Source organism: Rhodofomes roseus, assembly GCF_022264815.1.
Source record: "Rhodofomes roseus strain CIRM-BRFM 1785 chromosome Unknown C8Q71scaffold_1, whole genome shotgun sequence".
Classification (NCBI taxonomy): Eukaryota; Fungi; Basidiomycota; class Agaricomycetes; order Polyporales; family Fomitopsidaceae; genus Rhodofomes; species Rhodofomes roseus.
The window spans coordinates 2378562-2398940 of NW_025952957.1; the positions used below are offsets into that span (position 1 = coordinate 2378562).

The following is a 20379-nucleotide window of genomic DNA, read 5'->3' on the forward strand; positions in this document are numbered from 1 at the left end:
TGCAGAAGCATACGTAGAAGATAACGCTACAGAGATAGTATGGGCATAAAGGCATAACGGCTACAAGGGGGATGCGAGGCGCACACAAGAAATGTCAACTGAAGATTACAGAAGTGTCATGAATGAAACAAGTCGGCAACGGAACTCATGGATCCTCGGTCAGACAACGCTCTGGCCGCCCCTCTTGTCGACTCGTCGGTTGATCCCTCCGAGCAGGATCTTGATGATGATTTCTGCGTTCAGTTCACCGCCTAAGTAAGGTGTAGTATCGACGATATCGCGTATGCCATAATTCTGGCCAAGTCCGTTGTCGAGCTCGTTCAGGAACTCAGTGGCATCCGGACTGTTACCAATCTGAACAAATTGGATTCCGACCTGCGACCCCAAAGTAATGAGCCTGTGAAGAACGCTCGGAATTAATATGACCGACCTGTGTAAGCGGGAAGTTATGCGTATCGAGTCGCCGGGCAGCTGCCACAATAACAGCTTCAGGATCATCCGCTACGCAGGAGGGTAATAAATATCGGTTTAATCGGTCGTGAAAGAGGGTGCTTACTTGCGGCGCCGTCTGTGATCATGATATAATTGACTGGCTTGATGCTCTTCATGAAGGAGTGATCCCCCTCGTCCGCGCGGGCTTTGGCTCTCTCCAAACCGTCAAGGTAATACAGGAGCAGAGTCTCTAGCTTCTCGCCGATGGGCGTGGGTCCCCCAGGCCTTACTGTATCGAACAATCGTCGGACGAGTTCTGGGTCCTGGTGTGTGCAGCTCGCGTTAATTCAAAGTAAGCGAGACTCATGATGCACGCACCTTCACGTTGTTCCCGACATGCTTACTGTTCAGGAAGCAGACGTCAATCCCATCGGTATCATACTTTGATGCAATGCCCGCCAGGGCTGCCAATGCATTCCGAGCCTGTCGCGTTGTCAGCACGTTGTTTGTCTTAGTAGTATGAGAGAACGCACTTCTTTCCATCGACTACCTGCCATCGACCCAGAGTCATCAACCACAATCACGGTGTTATACTTGCGCAATGTCTCTAAGGCATCCTCTACGCTGTTCTGGCGCATTGGTCGCCTCAGTGCCTCCATGCGCTCCGCTACCGACATCGACGGCACTCCAGCCGGAGCACGGACAATCGACGCACCCGCGAACGACCTCCGTCTCGCATTGACATTGGCTTGTGGAACGGCGAGGGTACTTGGACCGGGCATACCGGCGCCCACCGCCACTTCGTACGGAGGTGGGGCAGATTCGCGGACGGCCCGCGACGCATTCAACATGGCTACCGCAGACCTACTCCGTCGATGTGGGCCAGCAGTGTGAGCAGATAGATAGCCTGGGCTATGCGAGACCTGCGCCGTAGCATGTCTGTGCACACGAGCCTGAGATACGCCACCAGGGGTTCCGTTGTGCTGATCCTCTTTGATTCCTGGATCCGCGTTGGAGGCGAGTGCCTTCGGTTTGGATATCGAGTCCGATCTGCCAAAGGAGGCTTGTTTGGGCGATTTCGAAGATGAGTTGCCCATGGTGGTTCAGCGTATAGGTGCGCGAAGGCGGGTTGATTGCGAGCGCACCTCTCCATGTTTATAATAATACAACAGGCAAAAGCGGTACCGGGTACGGCGTCTCTTGTCTTCGTTCAACATCATGTGGACCTTGTGTGGACCCCAAATAGATGAAGCATGCAGCGGAGAAATTGGTATGCACAGCATCTGCCTTATCCGAGACGACTGGACTATCGAAGCGGCTGAAGCTGAAGGGAGGGCTGTGGCTACGACATCCATGGGTTGCGCTTCTTATCAAAGCTGTCCCAATATAAACGAACGTTCCGTTCGAAGTGTCTCGAGATACAGTGGCATAGCGGTGCTCATGCTAACCACACAGGTAACACTGTACACACAAAGCAAGGTAGCGACGTCACGGCGAGTGGGTGAGTCGCCAGCGTCACTGCCACACGACCCAGGCATGACTCGGAGCAGTTGACACTGGCAGTCCGGACAGGTCGCGAATACACAAATCGCTCTACATAACTAGTACAACAGTGCATAAGGCGATGGTCGGTCCGCCAGCCTAGGGAAAGCGTTCACAGCGGACAAGACAACCATTTGCTTCTCATGCGAGATGTATCCCTTCATGAATCCCTTGTAAACCTGGTTGGCAACGAAGCACTCCGCCTCTTCGAGTGAGACGTCCATGCCTACTATCTGCAGGGACGAATGGAACATCGCCACAGGTATTCGCGTGCCTTTTGAAGACGCGATCCACCTGGATACACCCAGGTCCACCAAGATAGCGGTCCGCGTCAGTGATTGTCAGCGCAGTACGTGTATGCGAGGGATGCCGGAGAACACGTACACTTTGCGGAAAAGCCCACGGATGCAGAGCTCTCGAGCCTTTTCGAGCGTAAGGTACAGGTTCAGGTCCACGAGACGTCGTTCACACTGATCCAGCGCGGAATCGTATGCACGAATATCACCGGTTCGAACGGCCCTGATGAAGGGTGTGAACAGGTCGTCAAGCACCGGAAAGCGGTCGAGTAGTTCGCGGGATGGTAGATGACCCCGGAGAATGCGCAGTGGAATCAGGTATGTTAGCACCCTCCTGGAACATGATATTAGCAATGGATTGCACGACAGCACAGGTATCGCTTACTCCTGGTTTGCACGCGCTTTTGTATAGCAGTTGTAGAACGCAAGTGTCAATTCCTGCTCCGCCTGCCAAGCAAGAGATGTTATTCAATTCATCGGCGCACTTACCTTCAGTGCGAAACTGACCTTGGCGAAGTCTTCATTCAGGAAACTCAGCATGCCAAGATAATATCTGTATGTTACCTGCGAATGGTTAGGGATGGTCAGGGGTATACGAGGGCGCTATACAAACTTGATGAGATCGTGGGTATGTAGACAGTGGTGGAATGTCAGGGTTTGCATCGATTGCCCGGAGGATGTTCTTCGAGAGCGATATTCGTTTCACCTGGGTGGACCGTCACGGACCACATTGGAATGCACCTTAGCACTAGGGATTGGGAACCGCACTGTGCGCTACATACCCGGAAGTAGCATTTCAGGATGAGCCCGACGACATAGTACACGCCCCATTTACGCGATTCAGCGTATGGCGACATCCTGCGGTTGAACAGATGAACAACTGCGTAGGATGAAGTTGAGGTACCATGCTTGCCTGTCTGTGACACAGCTGGAGAACGCCTTGCTGATTATTCGCGCAGCCTCCTCCATGTTGGCAGTACCCTCCTGCCCTCTTGAGCTTGCCTCAAGATCTGCCTGCATCCTCATACTGAGACACAAACCGCCACAAGTGAACGGAGCACCCACGTCGAACGCCAAGTCTCGCAAGTCCCGCAGAATCGAAAACAGGGCGGGCAACGTCCATCCGCTATTGGCCGCGAAGTACCGAAGGAGATGACTGAACACCAATCTGCTTTAGCAACACTCAGAAGTCCTCCAGGTTTGAACACTCACTTGACAAGCGTGCACTCCTCCTTGAACGCCTCTGCGGCACGTCGCTTCGCGCAGTGATTCACGACCAGCACGTACTGTATCGCAATCTCGTCCCACGGGCCCTCCATGCTGCCCTCATAGTACGATAGGGATTGCCGCTGAGCTTCTCCAAGTGAGTAATGCACCACATGCGCCGGGTTCCGTGCGTACCGTTGGGTTCTTGAATTCTTTCACCAGCTGTTTGCCATGCTCGCTGGTGGGCTTGAGGAGGTAGGCAAGTTGAGGGCCTTTTTCTTCGCGCAAGGCTTGGGCTATTTGTGTGAGGAATGTGGAGAATCGGGCGGAGGTCATCGTTGCGAAACGGTGCAACGAGCCAGTAGACTCGAACTGGTACAGGGTCGAGTCTCTACTTGGTCTCTACTTGCCAAATTCATAACTCAGCCAGTCACGTGGGACGCGTCAGACGTGTCGGCGCCTGCGCCACTTTCGCGTTTCTGAATGCCCACCGGTCTCCGCGGATATCTTCGTGAGATATGCGGAAGAACAGAGTATTGGTTCGACTTAAACGAATAAAACAAAATAAAAGGAAGCAGACAATCGTTCGTGATTGCAATTGAACATTGGTAAGTTCAGCTGACACCAGCGATACGGTGAGGAGCGCGCAGGTCATATCCACGGTATCGATTCGAGCCTATGGTCACGACATCATCATAAACCACGCCAAAATGACGATGTGTCACTACATTGCCTATGCAGCTATATAACTGCCTCGAGCCCGCGGACATAGTCCCTCGGTACCCGCCTCTGCCCAGCATCTTACCATGGCCTTGCAACCGTCTCTTCGCCCCCTGATCATCGCAGGCAGCCCCAACGCTCCCCACACGCTAGACATCTTCCGTGAGTTTATCAAATTGCGTTGAGAGGTTCCTGAGCTCATATCTGGCGGTCAGTGGACTATGTGTGCCCTTTCTCGGCCAAGCTGTCTCTCGCCATTGATAGCGTCCTGAGACCCCTGCTCGGTCCTGGAGGCAGGTACGATGGCAAGGTCAAGGCCATCTTCAGGCCACAGGTGCAGCCGTGGCATGCTAGCTCTACCTTCGTGCACGAAGCGGGTCTCGCGGTCAGTATCCAACTCACCTCGCCTTCATGGACCCATACTGATATGGAACGTCAGGTCGCGCGCGTAGCTCCTGAGAGTTTCTGGACGTTCTCTTTGGCTGTAAGAGACGACGCCCAGCTGGTCATGCATGTGCTCAGTCGATGTTGACCGATTTGCGGGACAGCTCTTCAAGCAGCAAGGAGAATATTTCGACATTCCCACCTCCAACCTGACGCCCGTTCAGATCCGAGCGAAGCTGGCCGACCTCGTCAGTCAGACCATCGGTGAAGACAAAGCTGCTCCGTTCCAGGATCTCTTGACGTTGAAGTCGACGCCGAATGGCGGTGTCGACGTAACCGATGACTTGAAGTACACCAGTAAGTCGTTGGAAAGGCTCAAGCGCCGCCAGGCTGCTCAAGCGCTCACACCTACGACCCACAGTCAAGTTCTCCAGGCAGAACAGCATCCACGTCTCCCCGACGGTGCTCTGGGACGGTATCGTTGCCAATGAGATATCGAGCTCTTGGGGCGAAAAGGAGTGGTCCGGGTTCTTGGAGAAGAAAGTCCTTGTCTAGACATCGCCATAAGACCTGTAAGATTAGCAAGCGGGGTGTAACAATACGATTTTACACATCAGCTGTCCCCAGGCTTTTCGCCCTTCGGTCTGTCACGCTCCTCCCCCTTCAGCAGCTTAAGCAACATCGCTCTCGCTGCTTTCGCATCTGCTCTCCCTTTGCTCGCCTTCATCACATGCCCGAGGATCTTGTTGACTACATTCACATTTCCGCCACGCACCACATCCGCTTCTTGAGTCAGAGCTTTGATAGCTTGCGTGCACCATTTTCGTAGCGCGGCGCCGTCATCAGCAATCAGGGACAACTCGCTAGCCAATTCAGCAGGCATCTCTGCAGAGCAATTGTCCAGCATATGCCGAAGGAGTGTCTTGCCCGCCGTTCCTGTGCATATGGGTCAACGTCTGCCACGCCACACGCTTCATGACAACTAAGACGGACCAGTGATTTTCCCGCTCTGCACCAAATCTATCAGTTCTCCCATTTGTTTGGCGTCGATGGGGTTGTTGGAGAAGGCTTTTTCGCGGAAGGCCAGTTGGCCGAGGAGTTCATGTGTTATCCTGGAGCGTGTACACCGTGAGACATCATACGCGCATTGCAGCCTGCATGACCCACCAGTTCACGACGACCTTGGGATCACGACCGCGCGATACTTCATCGAAGTACGCGACCGGGCCAGGGGCCAAGACTCCGTCATCCTTGACTTCCCGCCCGGAGTCAACATCCATGAGGACATCCGCGTCTCTCCTCGACAACCCCAGCCCGAGCAGACGCGCTCGTGTTGCGTCAGGGAGTTCTGGCATCGTTTCTCGGATTTGCGAGACGTACGTCTATGTCCCGTTGCGATTAGCAGCTGTCGAATACATGCTCAAAGACCAACGCACCTCGCCGATGAGCAATGGCGGCAGGTTCGGATCAGGCATGTATCTGTAGTCGGGCGCGTCCTCTTTGCTACGTGATGAGTAGGTCTCGGCTTTATCTTCATTGAAGCCACGCGTTTCCTGCAAGACGGAGCCACCGTTCTCAAGGAGGGCGATCTGCCGGCGAACCTCAGAGGCTGTTCGCGCGTCAACTAGGAACACACGTCACGATAGCTCAGTGTACATACTAATGGCTACCATGATGAACTTAACGCTGTTGAGGTTCTTGATCTCGCAACGCGTCCCGAGCGGTTCACCTCGTCGGTTGACCGAGACGTTCACGTCACACCGTAGTGACCCCTGGGAGCCGTCAAGACGCTGTTTGTTACGAGATTTCGTGCACGTACCTGCTCCATGTTCCCGTCGCTCGATCCGACGGCGCGCAGCAATGCTTGAAGAGCGCGTACATACTGTCCAGCCTCCTCTGGTGACCTGTAGAGGTTGAGCTGTCATTAGGAACCGCTTTCAAGAGGCTTACCGCATGTCAGGTTCAGAGACTATCTCCATGAGACCGACCCCAGCGCGGTTCAGGTCTATAGAGGACTCCTGGTTCCTTGGGTCGAAAGTAGATTTCCCCGTGTCCTGCGTTGCTCGTCATGGCTAGTCACGCGAGGAGCGCGACGTGCATAGCGTACCTGCTCAAGTTGGATCTGCTTGATACGAACGCATGTGTCATTTATCTCGAGTTGAAGTTGGCCGCCGGTAGCAAATGGTGCTTTCATTGCCAGACTTTCAGGGCTCAAACTGGTGTAGGAATGTCTCTACGCACCATAATGCTGGGTTATTTGGTAACCCGCCGGGAGGTCAGCATAGAAGTAATGCTTCCGGTCAAAGGCAGAGCGGCGCTGCACGTTGGCGTTCAGCGCGACTGCGGTCCTCACGCCGAGCTCGACGCATTTCGGGTTCAGACGCTATGGCAGAGCGAGTTAACGAACATGTGCCATTTTAACCAGAAGACGCGTAGATACAGGTAATGTCCCCGGGAAGGCGGCGTCGAAGGGAGAGACGGAGACGTTTGCTAGCCCGCTGTACGTGATCGCATCTTTAAACACCGTCGATGTTAGACCAGACAGTCCCGAGGCCAGTGTCGGCTAGGCTGACCGGAGAATAGCTTCTTTCTCGACTTGATCTGTGCGTGTACTTCGATGCCGACTACCACATCCCAACCCGGCCACCTGGAATCATCCTTCACGCGTGCGCTGTAGCAGCGAGCATGTCTCAGAGCGGGGGGGAGAGTCGCGAGCTTCCTGGCATGGGCCAGCCAGAGCATGAGAGGGCAGAGGGCGTTGGCGCCCAGGAGTGGCACGGGCTCTCTCGGGAACTGCCGCCGAGACTGCTCCTTTCCCAGTTTGTCAGACAAGCCACTGCCAGGCGAGAGGCCAGCGTACTCCTCCCTTCCACTACACCTAGCTTCTACTCTCCACACACTCGCCGGGAGCCGCGCAATGTCGACAACAGATGGGCAAGTCTGAGCACTGGTCAACGTGAAGTCCGCGGAACTGAAATACCGCTGTACAGATACTTGGGCGTGACCCAGCCCATCTCCACGAGCGAATCGAACGAGAGGGAGAAGCAGGTCACTGTCACCCTCATGGAGGAGCTCAGAAAGCAGGGCACCTTTGAGAGCGAGGAAGAGGCAAAAACGAGGTTCGTGTTCTTGTATGCCAGTCGTCAGCTTCAATCCACCGCATTAGAGCCACACCGTACAGTCCTCTGTGCACAGTAGCTACCTCGATCACCGAATGAATGCTGGCAGCCTGCAACTTCAGGAAGGGTGGTTCCTTTCTTGTCGCAGGCGCATTATCCTTGCGATTCTTGCTCAGCCCCCGCCCCGCATCGAATCATACTGACCAACGTACTGCCCCCTGGATGTCAACAGAGAGATTGTACTTGGTCATCTATCGGCCCTAGTCAAGAAGTTCGTCACAAAAGTCGGTCTTGCCCATGGAATGTCCGAGACCGCAGCCAGCGCAACCGGTGGCAAGATCTTCACCTTCGGTTCATATCGCCTAGGCGTCCACGGGCCAGGATCTGACATCGACACACTATGTGTCGTGCCCAAACACGTCTCAAGAGACGACTTCTTTGATGTCTTCGAGGATATGCTGAGGGAACAACCTGGTGTTACAGAGGCTTCCGTAAGCTACTTACTACTCACGCACAACGATGCCACTCACTCACGACATCGCACAGGGAGTACCCGAAGCATACGTCCCCATTATCAAAACCAAGATCAATGGCATACCCATAGATTTGCTCATGGCCCGGTTAGCCTCGCCATCAATCGCGGACGACTTGTCATTGCAAGACGACGAGCTTTTGCGGAATCTAGACGACCGCTGCGTCCGAAGTCTTAACGGTTCGTTCTACCTTGCATATGTCTACGCATACGCTGACAGGCAAACCAGGCTCGCGAGTCACGGACGAGATCCTGCGACTTGTACCTAACGTGACTGTGTTCCGTGACTCTCTTCGATGTATCAAATTGTGGGCGCAACGTAAGTATACCGTCATCAAGAAGTTGACAAACTGCTCATGACACTCAGGGAGGGCCATTTACTCGAACGTCAATGGCTTTCTGGGAGGTGTGGCTTGGGCGATGCTAGTCGCTCGAGTATGTCAGCTGTATCCTAATGCAATTGCGGGTGCAATTGTTAGTCGATTCTTCATCATCATGTACCAATGGTCAGTAGCTATCCTAGTTGTCGGGGGAGGTTGTCGACCGCGTGTTGTAGGACATGGCCGCAACCTGTATTACTCAAGCAAATTGAAGAAGGACCACTACCAGTCCGAGTCTGGAACCCGAAGGTTTGCTTCGACCCTGTAGCGGTCAGTCTGCAGCGTCTGATATCGCATAGGTCTATCCCGCCGATAGAGCACATCGCATGCCCATCATCACACCCGCCTACCCCTCAATGTGCGCAACCCACAACGTTACTGCTTCAACACAGATGATCATGACCGAAGAGTTCAAGAAAGGTCGGGTACAGCACTGGTCCGTACGGGGGAGACTGACATTTTGGTAGGCTCCGAGATCGTCGACCGAATAATCGTTGGTTCGGCGGACTGGTCGGCACTCTTTGCGAAGCATGACTTCTTCCACAAGTACCGTTATTACCTTCAAATTATCGCCTCAACACGTAGTTCGGATCTGCAGATCAAATGGTGCGCTTGATAGCTGCGCAAGACATGGAATCCGCTCACTACGCGCACATACAGGTCGGGAACAGTCGAGTCAAGAATCCGGCAGTTGGTGATGAAGCTGGAATATGTCGAATCTCTGACCCTGGCGCATCCTTTCATAAAAGGATTTGACCAGGTTCACTACTGTCTGACACCAGAGGAAATCCGTGCGGTGGCGCAAGGTGATGTCCTAGAAGCTGTTGCGAAGCGGAAGAAGGAAGACGTCGAGGGCAAGGAGGGCGCGACAGCCGTATACACGACGAGTTTCTACATCGGCCTTGCGATCGAGCCTAAGCCAAGTGCGTCTTCTTACATACTTTCTGCTTCTATTGCTGGTAACGTTGACTGACCTGGTGGCATCCAAGCTGGCTCCAAGGGGCCTCGGAAGCTAGACATCTCCTACCCAACTACCGAGTTCACCAAGCAGGTGAAGATGTGGGAGAAGTACATTGAACCCGAGATGGGGATCACCGTTCGACATATCAAGAGGTATCACTTTCCCCCTTATGTTCACTATGCCGTGCACTTGTCATCTAACTGTCGCTATGTAGCACTGCACTGCCTGACTACGTCTTCGACGAGGGTGAGCGGCAACCTCGGTCCACGCTCAAACGACCCAAAAGCGGCAAGGTGTGTATCCGCAAATACATTTTTGGATAGCTACTCAAGAAAGTCGGTCTCGCTTCGTCAAGGACACGGATAAGTCGAACGGTACCTCCCCAGACGCACCGAACAAGAAGCGACGGTTGGTACAACATCCCAAGGCCAACGGTCACGCTGACTCGTTGGTGCCACTTGCAACCCACAGTGCATCCAACTCCGTGTCCGAGCCGGTCGTCCCAACGTCGCAACCTCTCAAAACCAGTCAGAACGGTACCATCGCCTCTGTCAACCCCGCAGCTACGCCAGCCACTGTCGAGCCAACACCACCAAGCAACGGCATATACACAGTAAATGTCAAGGACCCGTCTCAGATCAAGTCGCCTCAGTTACCCTTCGGCGAGAACGTCGCCGTGGCTACAGGCGTGACCCCATCATAGTAGCCACTCGACCCGGACTTCCTTCCCCTCTTATTCGGCGTGTGTTGATTCAAGTACCACAAGTCCACCGTCAACGGTCTCCAGAGTCAGGTTTACGTCTTGTTTCGCGTACAGTACCTTCGCTTTCCCTTGGTTTATTCATCTTCGGTCTATGCTTTTGACAGGTTACCGCGCTGGCCCAGTGCGGCCGACCGCTCCAGGAGCTATCCTGCAGGCGTGGTTCTTCGGGTCCATCTGGTCTTTCCTTCTTGTTTGCTGGTAGCGGTCTCGCTTGATGACATACCTCCTGTATCCCTTTGCAACAAACCAATAGCTGCTATGTATTGTACAACTTAAATCTATGAGTAAGCGTATGTCGTATGTCGGACCTTCACCACCGCGTGTTCTTGGAGGGTTCAAGGTGGCCGTCACGATCCTAGGCCTGCGATAAGGGTGACAGTGATTCAGAACAGCAAGGATTGCATTGATGTGGTACTGTGATCATTCTATCGATGCAGCTACACATACATTCTAGAATCTAATAGCACAGTCCGAGCACAACCAAAGGAGAGTGACCTGAAGGGATAGTGGTATATCGCAGGGTAGAGGGGTGCGTCGGTGTAAGCATGTCAAAGTATCCTGGACCGTACGATAGAAATAGATGTGGCAAGGTACGTTGCGCTCGTTAGTCGAAGTGTCAGAACAAAACAATAAACCCATGATGAAATAGTAGTAGTGTCATCGAGATAGGTGTTCGGCTGCGTGAACAGCGTCCTCATGAGAGCTGCTTCCCCTTCCCGAGGTAGCCTGACCTACGCCAGGGCTCGGTGCCGCTGGCCGTCGCACGCGCAAGTGCCCAGCGACGGATGAAATACGTCGCCGCGGCGATAGCGGCGACGGCCAAAATGACACCAATAGCAATGCCTGCCTTGCTGCCTCCTGATATGCCGCTCGACGAGGATGAAGAGGGTGAGGGCGAACTGGTAGATGCCGCGCCCGGGTTCGACGGGTTCCCACCGAAAGGCCAGTAGTCGCCCCCGTCCGGTGGCTGGATACATGTCAGGCCGTCGCCGTCGCTCACGTTCATGAAGCCGGACTGCTCAGTCGAGAGCGAGACGAGGCTCGGGTCGATGATGAACCCGGCGGCGTTGGGTATTGTGTCGCCTGCGGTGCAGTTGGGGCCGCGTCTGCCGATGAAGGACGTGTTGCCGGTGAGGGTGTTGCCTTGCACGGTGAAGTTGCGCGCGGAGGACATGGCCATGGCGTACCCGAATGCCCCGGTGAGCTGGTTGTTCAGGACGGTGCCGGACGTGCTGACGTTCTGGTAGTACTGGTTGCCGAACCATGTGCGTGGGCCAATGGCGATACCGATCCTAGGAGCATGTGGTCAGTAGTATCGCGATGGCTTACAGGCAGTCAAACTGACTTGATGATGACGTCTTCTGAATTGGTACCGTCCGCGTCCCCGGGCTCCTCATCGCTGGTAGCGAAGCCACCCATGATGAGGTTGTTCCGTACGATTGTGTTGGTGTAGTTGCCGGACCAAGGATCGTAGTCCACCATGTTTATACCACCGAGTAGAGTGTTCTGGAATACTTTGAGCACACTTCTAGAGAAAGTACGACATGACTTACATCCACAATCCAGATTGTATTGTTCTCGACCAGTGTACCGGGTGCTCCGAAGATAACAATGCCACCGTCCTGAACAAATTTGAGGAATCTTGCGGCTGTCCAACCAAAATCCACTCACAGTCGGGTTCTTGACCATGTTGTTGCGTACAACAGTATTCATACAACTGATGCTTATACCATCTGCCCATTGTTGGAACGCGTCAGTGCCGCAAGGCCCGATGTCGTTGTTTTGTATGGTCTGGTTGTTGCATTTGAAGGTCCCTTCAGCGATGTGCAGGCATGACCAGCCTCTGGGATCGAAGGAGTGCACGAATTCAATGAGCTGCCCGGAATTGTCGCCGCCCATCTCAATGTTAGCGCCACCGTTGATGGGTCCGTTATTCCCGCGAGTGCCGTTGATCTGCAACGGGACGTCCGGTCATTACGGCCAACCGACGCGAGCACAGCGATCCGCACCTGGATATGACGCAGTTTAATATCGTCGCAGTCTGCGCACTGACCCATGACCGCCGTTGTCTGTCCTGCCCCATTGGTGATCGCCCCCGAGACGACAAGGGTGGCTCGGTCGTCGCCCTCCGGATAGCCCACCGTGCTGATCTCCTGGTCATGTGCGGCAAACTGTAGTGGTGCTGTGATATAGTATGACTCGCTAGGACACAGTGGCAGCGTGTATCCAGGTCCCGAGGAGTTGAGCAGGGTGTTCAACCTGTCCGTGACTGTGTCCTGGGGGTCGGCAGGTTCGCAGTCGTTGCGAGGGAGTACGTCCGCGAACGTTCTGTGCTCATGCATTCGTTATTACGCCTATGGTGCTCAGACAAGTACATACCTCGCAAAAAGGCCGCTCTCGTGAGAGACATGTCGTCGGTGATGTAGCCCGCTTGCAAGCCTGGCAGGCGTGGCTAGTACAGTTGTGGCGAGGCAGAGTAGACTGAAGCGTCCAGATAACATGATGTGTTGCCGACCAGGACGAGATGCACCAAACCGAAGAAGAAGCCGGAGAAGAGGAAAGGAGGGGAGGGAGGCGACAGAGCGCCGTGCTGTGGACGAGAACAACGAGCGTACTACGCCCGCCCACTGTCCTCGGCGACCCTTCGCCCGCCACAATTCCCGGCCCGGCAGTTTATTGACCTACGTAAGCACCCGCCATCACTGCCATCAGGCTTCGTATACTCAACGCCCGCCGTCCCGCTCCATCTCTCAGCCTCATTTGTCCCCAGCTCCTCTCTCGAAAATCCATCGCAGCCTATCGATGTCCTCGTGTGCTTCGTGTAGCCGTGCCCTTGGGTCGCGGGCATAGAACGCCCTCGCTTGGCGCGCCGTACAGGGGAGCCGGATAGGCACGAGGCGGCGCACCCAGACTCAAGCGCAATGTGTCTTGAAGACGCTCGACCTTGCGCTTTATGGACCTCTGCTCTATGAAAAATATCTGGTCTAGCTCTTTTCCGGTAAGGAGCACTCTTCCAGTACTCTCTGGCCTCACGCTGCACGCCCGATGGTCAGCCACAGATTGCTACTGAGTACACCGATTGCACCGACACCGGTGCAATCGGTGTCGTACCGCATCTGTTATCTGGCTTGCGAATCCTGTTGGCACGAGGCTGTCCTCTCATCACGCTAGGCAAGTGGTCCTCATAAGCTTGTCTAGTCGTGCAGCACGGAGTGCTCAGTGCAGTATCTTCTGCTGATGCACATCTGTTTGACCCCCGAGCTGTATCACAGCGGTTCTTGTGGGCTCGTATCTCCGCTATCGATCCATTCCCGTCCTAAGACTGGATACATAGGGATAGCGGAGTCTACGTTCTTATCGAAGCGCAGTAATGTCCTGCAATTGGGTAGTCCACGGACTAGAGGTCCATCGTATCCAAGTTCTCTATTGCGGTGTATCACTGGCCTGCGACCCTTCACTGGTGTACTGGCAGTTCTGACCAATGCGCTGAACGGCGCAGGAAGCTCACCACCTCGTGGAAGACGCTTGGCGATGGTACTCATGACTCGGACACAGTGCACCACAAATTCCGATAGCTTGTGAAATGTACATCATACTGTACAATCCTGAGTCTCCGTATTGGGTGCTGCTAATATCACTCGCCCATACGACGCGAGGCATCTACAGCATTGCAGCCTGTGCACCTCTCCGGTCTTTCCCCGTCAAGCCTTGCTATCCTTAAATGTCAATGACGAGCAACACCACTACTATTCCCTGACCCATAACGCGTGACTTTGAGGCCGTGTTATTCGTCACAGTAATGCCTACCCATTCCTATAGACTATCTGCACTCATTGCAGGGTTTCACCAAAGTCATTTTTGTTTCTGTGTAAAAGGCGCGCCCTGCCAATTCCAGGTGTAGCACAAAAACTCTGGCCTGTGACGGCGCGATACCAATTTTCGAATCTCAACGACGAGACGGGGTCTCAGATGGTACGAAGTCTCCCACAGGTGCGGGGTCACGGAAAGTTTACGGCACCACTTACTTATTCTTAGCCCTTTAAAGCCGCTTTCGGTCGAGGTCCGCAATGGATTCTTGGTGACGATGTATGGGCATACCCCGGTCAGCGAACGTTAACTGCGTCTCTGACAGATGCTGTTTTGCACAGGTATGCACGATACGACGCTTCTCCTGGGGTGAAGATGGCCGACCATCGCGCACTGAAAGTTACGCCGCAATTCTGAGCCCTGTCAGATCTGACTGACGTCCTCACTCCGCCAGGCGCACCTTGACCAATGGCAGGACCATCCGGTTGTATGGCCAAAGCTCCTGTGTGCACTACGTTCCGCGAATAGCGACTCGATGTCATGGATTGTCATCCTTGAAGAGAACGCCATGGCGTAACGCCGGTACCAGTTCCGGGACGATCTGTCCAGGAGTACATAGACAAGCACGTAGGAGCCCGGATACTGTGCCTATCTTGGCACTGAGACGCCTCATACATACCGTCTTGAACGTGGAGTGATTGGCATTCGTCCATCTCGCTCGAAGCCCATGATCATGCGCTTCTCGCGACATTCCGCCACGCGCTCACGGTAGGCCCTGGTAGGCCGTGTATGGATCTAAACAGAATGAAGAGGCTATGCACTGTTGGTGGGTGCCGCGCTGTTTGCGGCCCCAGATCCACCGCCAGCGAATCTTACAAGCGAACCGTATCTTGACTTGACAGATGGGCATTATCAGACACACGCACCGCCAGCATGAGACGTCCTGGGGATGGGCAAACGCAAGTGCAGTCCCCGGACTTCCGTCGGCGTTCGTGGCGCTCACGATGTAGATGCACCGGCCGGCGGTCATGTCGTTTGGCTGTGCTCGCAATGATGTTTGCGAGCCTCGAGGGAGATTGTGGTGGTACACCACACCGCAATGCCTGACTTCTACCGTGGTCCATCATGGCACGCGAGGATTCTCAGCACTGGCTCACTGTCATGAGTTCCAAGTCGGGCGCGGAACCTTCCTGCCAGTGATCATGATCGGGGAACCTTGTCATGAACTGCAGGCGAATCGCGTTTTGTCGAACGACGCCGCCGCTCGTGAATTGGTCTGAAATGCTGAGATGAATTGAGTAGACAGACGAAACGCACTGATGGGCCAACGAACCATTATCCCATCAACACACGGCGAACGAGCGCGAAGTCATCCTGTTTTGGGTCTTCGTGAGCTCCGAAGGGCGAACCTTATCGTATATTGTATAAACACCGCAGCATCGACTTCGAATTTTTGTCAGGAAAGAAGTATAGACGTTTTGGTCAACGTCTCACCCCTTTGTCAGCTGAGCGGGCAAATGTATGACCCCTGTGGAAGCAAGGACTGACTTTGTTCCCTCAAGAGTTGTGCACGCGAATATTGTTGCTCTGCAACGATGTGAACTTGATCAGAACCTGATGATTCTTTACGTGCGCCGATGTTCCTGTACCTGGTAACTTAGCACTGCTTCAGCCTCAACGAGTTGCCCCAGGACGAACGACAAGGAGTTCTCACCTCACATTCGATAGAGTACTACACTGGGCGTTTGAAATGCAGCGACTCGACTCGCTTTTGATAGTGGAGACGTTCCACTTTGCATGGCCACGGGAACAGCAAGTGTCAATGTCACTCATGTTCCGCGTACTATACGCACATGGGCCCGAGTCGATATAAGGTGAACCGTTCATTCCATGTCAAGGGTCCATGTCAAAGGCCGTACGTACGGTTCTTGGGTAATAGAAGCAACGATACGTTGAGTCTAGAGCTCTACATATTTCTCATTCATGAACTTCGTAACAAGAATGCATTGTGAAATAGGTAATAACGCACTCAATCAGTCGTAATCTCGCTGTCTTCGTGGCGGCGTCCGGCCCATCTCATCATATCGACCCCTCCCACGTCTGTCGTCTGCATCTCTATCCCTGCGGAGCGGTGAACGAGAATATCGTCTGCGAGAGTCATGGTCGTCCCGAACGTGTGACCGGTCCCTCGAGACGCTGCGCCTTCCAGCAGGAGGATGTCGACGTCCATAGCCGTCTTCATCACGCTCGCGAGGCGGTGTCCTGGGAGGAGAGCGGCTGTTCATGCGATCCTCCCGGCTCCCCTGCCTGTCCTGGAACGAAGCAAGCAGCTCCTTTACGGCTTTCACGCCCTCTGATTTTCCCATGCCCTTGCGCAGCCTCTTACGTGCCTTCCGAGCTCGCCGCTCCTCTGGAGTCTCATCTTTGTGCTTGGCCTTCGATTTGGATTTGCCCTTCTTCGACTTTTTGGCCGCCCTTTCCTCCTTGCGTTTGGCAACTAGGTATTCATACATAGGGTCCTCGGGGTCGATGGGAGGCCCATCATCTTCAGATGACTCGGATTCGTCTCCCCCTTCTGAAGATACTGTCAGGGGCCACACAGACGGATGTCGACGGGAATAATACTCGCCTACCACCAGCTCCGGCTTCGCATTGAGACTCTGCTCTTCTCCGTCCTGCCATTCGCCGTCCTCTCCCTTCATCTTCGGCTGTTTGTAATTCTTCACGTGGTCCACGCGCAGGGTCCTGTCCAGAACCTTTGCGCCGTTCAAGTTGTCCACCGCGAGGATTGTCGAGCGCTGGTCTTCGTACATGAGAAATCCAAATCCTCTGGTCTTTCCAGTGTTCTTGTCACGCGGAAGGTTTACGTCCATGACCTCTCCGTACCTGTGCGAACGGTTCAGCATAATTTGGCAAAAGAAGGGCCGGATACTCACTGGGAGAATATGGTGATTGCATCACCCTCTGTCAGGTCAGAGTGCAACCCTCCGATAAAGATATAGGCAGAGTCTTGAAGAGTTTGAATGGTTGAGTCGCGGTGACATATGCTTCAGCGTGACTCACCTTTGTAGTCGTCGTGCCAGGAGCCCGTCGCCCCCATCTCGAGCTCCCTTTCATTGATTTTGTTGATTTCACGTACAACACTGTCCTATATTGAGCACGGGTTCAACGCAGCAGTACATGCTACTCACTTCATGGCTGCACTGTGCGAAGTCGCGTATAATCCGGTGGCGCGGGTTCGCGGGCGTGTCGCGCGGTCAGTAGCTTGAGTCACGTGATCATATGATCGGATTGAGTACAGAGCAATCCAAAATTTTGGATTTCACAGCGAGGACGACGATATAGTCGTCTGTGCACACTTGACCTCCAGGCTGCGACCATGGCCTCCTTCTCACTCCCACCTATCAACGACAACCCAGACGGCGGTTGGGGCCCGTCCACGTCCAATCTGCCCGCGCAATTCAAGTTCAGGGACATCCCGTACGCGCCGTACTCAAAATCTGACAAGCTTGGTCGTTTCGCCGATTGGAACGACATCTCGGGAGACAATCGTCCGAATGTAGGCCCCGCAGCTCAGGGAGGCGGTCGGGGAGGCGGACCAGGAGCGAGGGGAAGACGAGATGGCCAGCCTGCGTTCGGCAGCGGTGCAGCGAGCGCGTTTGCTTACTTCCACGCGGAAGACGAGTCTAGCTTCTCTCTGGTCGACAGCAGGGTGGGCCCGACTCGCAGAGGTGGAGCCCTCGGTAGAGGACGAGGTATTGGACGTGGCGGCGCTTCGAACAGAGGTGCCTCGCAGCGCGGTGGACGCGGTGGATTTACTGGCGGGCGTGGTGGTAACTTTCAACGAGGAGGGAGGAGAGGATGGAAAGACTGGGATAAGGTACGTCCATCACTCATTTGATGCTGTCTCCGTTTCTCAAACAGCATTCACCAGAATAACCGCACACGCGAAGCTTCCGTTGCGATTTCTCCTGAATGGCAAATGCTCGAGGAGATTGAGTTCCATCGTCTGTCTAAGCTGCGGCTTGAAGTTGATGACCCTGAAGAGTTGTGCGCTCCATTTCTGTTCTGCCCCCAGTCATTCTCTGATTACCCGACAGGGGTTCATACGGCAAGCTGTTCCCGTACGACAAATCCTATGATCGTATTACCACCAAATCGGAGCGGCCGCTGCAACTGGTCGATCGTATCAAGTACAATACGACGACGTCCGACGATCCAGTCATTAGTGATGTTAGTGGGGTTTATCTTCGCGGAGGTATTGTCTTCTGATGCGCTTCTCTCATGACAGTTGGCATCAAAAGAAACTGCAACTGTATACACCACGGATGTCATTCTCAGCGGCCTCATGGTGGCGCCGCGGTCGGTAAACCCATGGGACATCGTTGTGGTTCGCGAAGGGAACAAGCTTTTCCTAGACAAACGAGATGGCGGTCCCTTTGACACCGTGACCGTCAATGAGAACGCAGCCGATCCTCCCCAGGATCCTGCCACCGTCAATCCCAACAACCCGAACGAGAAGATCGCGGTTCCAGAAACTCCGACGATCAACTCTGCTACATCGCTGTCGCTGGAAGCCACTTACATCAACCAGAACTTTGGCTTCCAGTCAGTTACTGAAACACCCCCACCACCGGCTGTCGAGTTTGACAAGCCTAACCCCTTCTACGGCCCGGAGGAGACGGAGCCCCTGGCCTCATGCGGTTACCGCTACCGGGTCTTCGACCTTGGTATCACAGAGGACGAGGACGTCAAGATCTGCGTCCGTACTGAAGTCGACGCCTACTCTCCTGGCCAGGGCAATCCTCGCTCGGGGCAGGGACTTGTTACCATCCGCGCTCTGAACGAGTTTGACCCCCGCTCGCAGGGCGCGGGTGGTGCGCCTGACTGGCGGACCAAGCTCGATCCCCAGCGTGGCGCTGTCGTCGCCACCGAGATGAAGAACAACAGCTGCAAGCTGGCTAAGTGGACGGTGCAGAGCGTGCTTGCTGGTGCTGACCTCATGAAGATTGGGTGAGTCATGACATCGTGCTACCCTGTGCTCTATATGTCACTACTGTGATGCACATTCTAATTTCCTGCTTGTGCTTCGTCGTACTGACCCCGTCTTGTGTTGCTACTTTTAGTTTCATATCGCGCGTGAATCCCCGTGACAACACGCGCCATGTCATTATGGGCTCAATTTCTACCCGCCCGATGGACTTTGCCGCCCAGCTAAACGTCTCGCTTGCCAACGGCTGGGGTATCGTCCGCACCGTCACGGACATGTGTATGAAGCAGCCGGACGGCAAGTACGTCCTGGTCAAGGATCCGAACAAGGTGAGTGCTTCTCGGGTCCTCACGTGTCGCCCCCTGTTACATCGCTACGATGGCAGCGGCCGTTCACTCCCAATGCGGCCGCCCTCTTCTGGTGGCACTGGAGATACTTTACCTGCCGTAGTCATTGCCTCGAAACTGGGAAGGCCGCAGCTCTCGGGCGATTGAACCCGGGGCTTCTAGCTGTTTTTCTACCGTTCTTCGCGTTCATCATGAACTGACTGTGCTTCTTCCGACAGCCGGTGCTCCGACTGTACGCTGTTCCTCTCAATGCTTTCACTGGCGAGGACGAAGACGAGGAAGGTGGCCTCGACGGCGAAGAACTCGACTCCGCCGCCTAAGATGCACATGTATTGCTAGGGGCTTCTCCTTATCGTAGCCTTAGACTGTATCTTGACACGCATATCGCAATGTTCATAAAACTCGCATCTGAAGCTCAGTTCGGTCATGGTTCCAGACTGCTCGGGAGAAGGCGTTGACTACCCTGATGTCCGAGAAACGGCATCCGACGTGACCTTTGTCCCATTGTGTACTGCATGACAGCGTGTTCGCGCAATGCCGACATGGGAGTTGGCCTACGCGCCGAGCGTGTTTATGCCGAACCACTCGGGCGCAGCCGCAATGTACCAGCTTAGTGTCGAAGTAGCGGTCGCGGCTCAGTAGAAACAACTTCGTGCTGGTGGCAGCTTGTGGGTACGCGTTCGTTTGATCAGCCGGCGGACACACTGGCAGCGTGCTGTCTGACCGTGACAGCCCGCTGACAGCGGAGACAGGGTGGCGTGCAGGTAGGAGTACGCGGAAGCAAAGTACCATCACGGCTACGCTGTACCATCCCATATCGAGTCGGCATTGACGCCGCAATGATCACATCCTCAAGCGAGTCCGGGGATGCGGAGAGTGCGCATTGGATATTGATCTGTG

The 20379-nt window shown here is 54.5% G+C and overlaps 8 protein-coding genes across 8 annotated transcripts; 3 read left to right on the forward strand and 5 right to left on the reverse strand.

Annotated features, from left to right (window-relative positions):
• Window positions 1-69: 69 nt before the first annotated feature.
• On the reverse strand, window positions 70-1699 carry C8Q71DRAFT_41712 (uncharacterized protein). The gene is made up of 5 exons (XM_047918424.1): window positions 966-1699; window positions 811-915; window positions 557-755; window positions 431-501; window positions 70-375 (listed from the first exon to the last, which is right to left on the reverse strand). Exons 1-5 carry the CDS (start codon window positions 1527-1529, stop codon window positions 160-162), a joined length of 1155 nt encoding a protein of 384 aa, XP_047785173.1. The 5' UTR covers window positions 1530-1699; the 3' UTR covers window positions 70-159.
• A 334-nt stretch (window positions 1700-2033) lies between these two features.
• Window positions 2034-3812, reverse strand: C8Q71DRAFT_696573 (uncharacterized protein; the record flags this gene model as incomplete). The annotated part of the gene is made up of 10 exons (XM_047919923.1): window positions 2034-2268; window positions 2359-2604; window positions 2656-2717; window positions 2778-2834; window positions 2884-2976; window positions 3053-3128; window positions 3175-3284; window positions 3336-3426; window positions 3483-3619; window positions 3672-3812. The coding sequence occupies 10 exons, from the start codon at window positions 3810-3812 to the stop codon at window positions 2034-2036; spliced, it is 1248 nt and encodes a 415-aa protein (XP_047785174.1).
• Window positions 3813-4127: 315 nt separating this feature from the next.
• On the forward strand, window positions 4128-5135 carry C8Q71DRAFT_826951 (uncharacterized protein; the record flags this gene model as incomplete). The annotated part of the gene is made up of 5 exons (XM_047926305.1): window positions 4128-4358; window positions 4412-4581; window positions 4636-4680; window positions 4745-4937; window positions 5002-5135. The coding sequence occupies exons 1-5, from the start codon at window positions 4283-4285 to the stop codon at window positions 5133-5135; spliced, it is 618 nt and encodes a 205-aa protein (XP_047785175.1). The 5' UTR covers window positions 4128-4282.
• Window positions 5133-7332, reverse strand: C8Q71DRAFT_732307 (Glutamyl-tRNA amidotransferase B subunit). Its single transcript, XM_047922250.1, has 11 exons — window positions 7154-7332; window positions 7021-7094; window positions 6822-6963; window positions 6688-6767; window positions 6531-6634; window positions 6400-6484; window positions 6241-6352; window positions 6017-6189; window positions 5748-5962; window positions 5574-5692; window positions 5133-5516 (listed from the first exon to the last, which is right to left on the reverse strand). The coding sequence occupies exons 1-11, from the start codon at window positions 7320-7322 to the stop codon at window positions 5194-5196; spliced, it is 1596 nt and encodes a 531-aa protein (XP_047785176.1). The 5' UTR covers window positions 7323-7332; the 3' UTR covers window positions 5133-5193.
• A 67-nt stretch (window positions 7333-7399) lies between these two features.
• C8Q71DRAFT_732317 (poly-A polymerase) lies at window positions 7400-10648 on the forward strand. Its single transcript, XM_047922251.1, has 13 exons — window positions 7400-7514; window positions 7571-7699; window positions 7932-8190; window positions 8246-8411; window positions 8461-8550; window positions 8599-8737; window positions 8788-8860; window positions 8911-9031; window positions 9079-9217; window positions 9272-9534; window positions 9601-9724; window positions 9787-9865; window positions 9928-10648. Exons 1-13 carry the CDS (start codon window positions 7498-7500, stop codon window positions 10273-10275), a joined length of 1947 nt encoding a protein of 648 aa, XP_047785177.1. The 5' UTR covers window positions 7400-7497; the 3' UTR covers window positions 10276-10648.
• Window positions 10649-10708: 60 nt separating this feature from the next.
• C8Q71DRAFT_732326 (uncharacterized protein) lies at window positions 10709-12937 on the reverse strand. The gene is made up of 6 exons (XM_047922252.1): window positions 12715-12937; window positions 12345-12663; window positions 12007-12288; window positions 11889-11957; window positions 11681-11841; window positions 10709-11627 (listed from the first exon to the last, which is right to left on the reverse strand). Exons 1-6 carry the CDS (start codon window positions 12834-12836, stop codon window positions 11030-11032), a joined length of 1551 nt encoding a protein of 516 aa, XP_047785178.1. The 5' UTR covers window positions 12837-12937; the 3' UTR covers window positions 10709-11029.
• Window positions 12938-15999: 3062 nt separating this feature from the next.
• Window positions 16000-17361, reverse strand: C8Q71DRAFT_732336 (uncharacterized protein). The gene is made up of 5 exons (XM_047922253.1): window positions 17334-17361; window positions 17206-17285; window positions 17079-17151; window positions 16772-17028; window positions 16000-16717 (listed from the first exon to the last, which is right to left on the reverse strand). Exons 1-5 carry the CDS (start codon window positions 17336-17338, stop codon window positions 16176-16178), a joined length of 957 nt encoding a protein of 318 aa, XP_047785179.1. The 5' UTR covers window positions 17339-17361; the 3' UTR covers window positions 16000-16175.
• Window positions 17362-17414: 53 nt separating this feature from the next.
• Window positions 17415-19912, forward strand: C8Q71DRAFT_732340 (translation initiation factor eIF-3 subunit D). The gene is made up of 6 exons (XM_047922254.1): window positions 17415-18022; window positions 18077-18192; window positions 18243-18375; window positions 18434-19155; window positions 19269-19461; window positions 19698-19912. The coding sequence occupies exons 1-6, from the start codon at window positions 17522-17524 to the stop codon at window positions 19797-19799; spliced, it is 1767 nt and encodes a 588-aa protein (XP_047785180.1). The 5' UTR covers window positions 17415-17521; the 3' UTR covers window positions 19800-19912.
• The last annotated feature ends 467 nt before the right edge of the window (window positions 19913-20379 follow it).

What these genes read in the sequence shown, in the direction of transcription:
- C8Q71DRAFT_41712 (XM_047918424.1), bottom strand. Translation starts at nt 1,529, where the DNA reads ATGGGCAACTCATCTTCGAAATCGCCCAAACAAGCCTCCTTTGGCAGA. An exon ending in CAGGTAGTCGATGGAAAGAA is followed by an intron (nt 916 to 965) that starts GTGCGTTCTCTC and finishes ACAACGCGACAG; the next exon opens with GCTCGGAATGCATTGGCAGC. An exon ending in GATCACAGACGGCGCCGCAA is followed by an intron (nt 502 to 556) that starts GTAAGCACCCTC and finishes CCTCCTGCGTAG; the next exon opens with CGGATGATCCTGAAGCTGTT.
- C8Q71DRAFT_732307 (XM_047922250.1), bottom strand. Translation starts at nt 7,322, where the DNA reads ATGCTCTGGCTGGCCCATGCCAGGAAGCTCGCGACTCTCCCCCCCGCT. An exon ending in GAGAAAGAAGCTATTCTCCG is followed by an intron (nt 7,095 to 7,153) that starts GTCAGCCTAGCC and finishes CGGTGTTTAAAG; the next exon opens with ATGCGATCACGTACAGCGGG. An exon ending in GTTCATCATGGTAGCCATTA is followed by an intron (nt 6,190 to 6,240) that starts GTATGTACACTG and finishes ACGCGCGAACAG; the next exon opens with CCTCTGAGGTTCGCCGGCAG.
- C8Q71DRAFT_732317 (XM_047922251.1), top strand. An exon ending in TGCGATCGAGCCTAAGCCAA is followed by an intron (nt 9,535 to 9,600) that starts GTGCGTCTTCTT and finishes GTGGCATCCAAG; the next exon opens with CTGGCTCCAAGGGGCCTCGG. An exon ending in ACCGTTCGACATATCAAGAG is followed by an intron (nt 9,725 to 9,786) that starts GTATCACTTTCC and finishes GTCGCTATGTAG; the next exon opens with CACTGCACTGCCTGACTACG.
- C8Q71DRAFT_732326 (XM_047922252.1), bottom strand. Translation starts at nt 12,836, where the DNA reads ATGTTATCTGGACGCTTCAGTCTACTCTGCCTCGCCACAACTGTACTA. An exon ending in TTAAACTGCGTCATATCCAG is followed by an intron (nt 12,289 to 12,344) that starts GTGCGGATCGCT and finishes GTCCCGTTGCAG; the next exon opens with ATCAACGGCACTCGCGGGAA. An exon ending in TCAGAAGACGTCATCATCAA is followed by an intron (nt 11,628 to 11,680) that starts GTCAGTTTGACT and finishes ACATGCTCCTAG; the next exon opens with GATCGGTATCGCCATTGGCC.
- C8Q71DRAFT_732336 (XM_047922253.1), bottom strand. An exon ending in CTGGCACGACGACTACAAAG is followed by an intron (nt 17,152 to 17,205) that starts GTGAGTCACGCT and finishes AAACTCTTCAAG; the next exon opens with ACTCTGCCTATATCTTTATC. An exon ending in GCAATCACCATATTCTCCCA is followed by an intron (nt 17,029 to 17,078) that starts GTGAGTATCCGG and finishes CCGTTCGCACAG; the next exon opens with GTACGGAGAGGTCATGGACG.
- C8Q71DRAFT_732340 (XM_047922254.1), top strand. Translation starts at nt 17,522, where the DNA reads ATGGCCTCCTTCTCACTCCCACCTATCAACGACAACCCAGACGGCGGT. An exon ending in ACGATCCAGTCATTAGTGAT is followed by an intron (nt 18,376 to 18,433) that starts GTTAGTGGGGTT and finishes CTCTCATGACAG; the next exon opens with TTGGCATCAAAAGAAACTGC. An exon ending in TGGTCAAGGATCCGAACAAG is followed by an intron (nt 19,462 to 19,697) that starts GTGAGTGCTTCT and finishes TTCTTCCGACAG; the next exon opens with CCGGTGCTCCGACTGTACGC.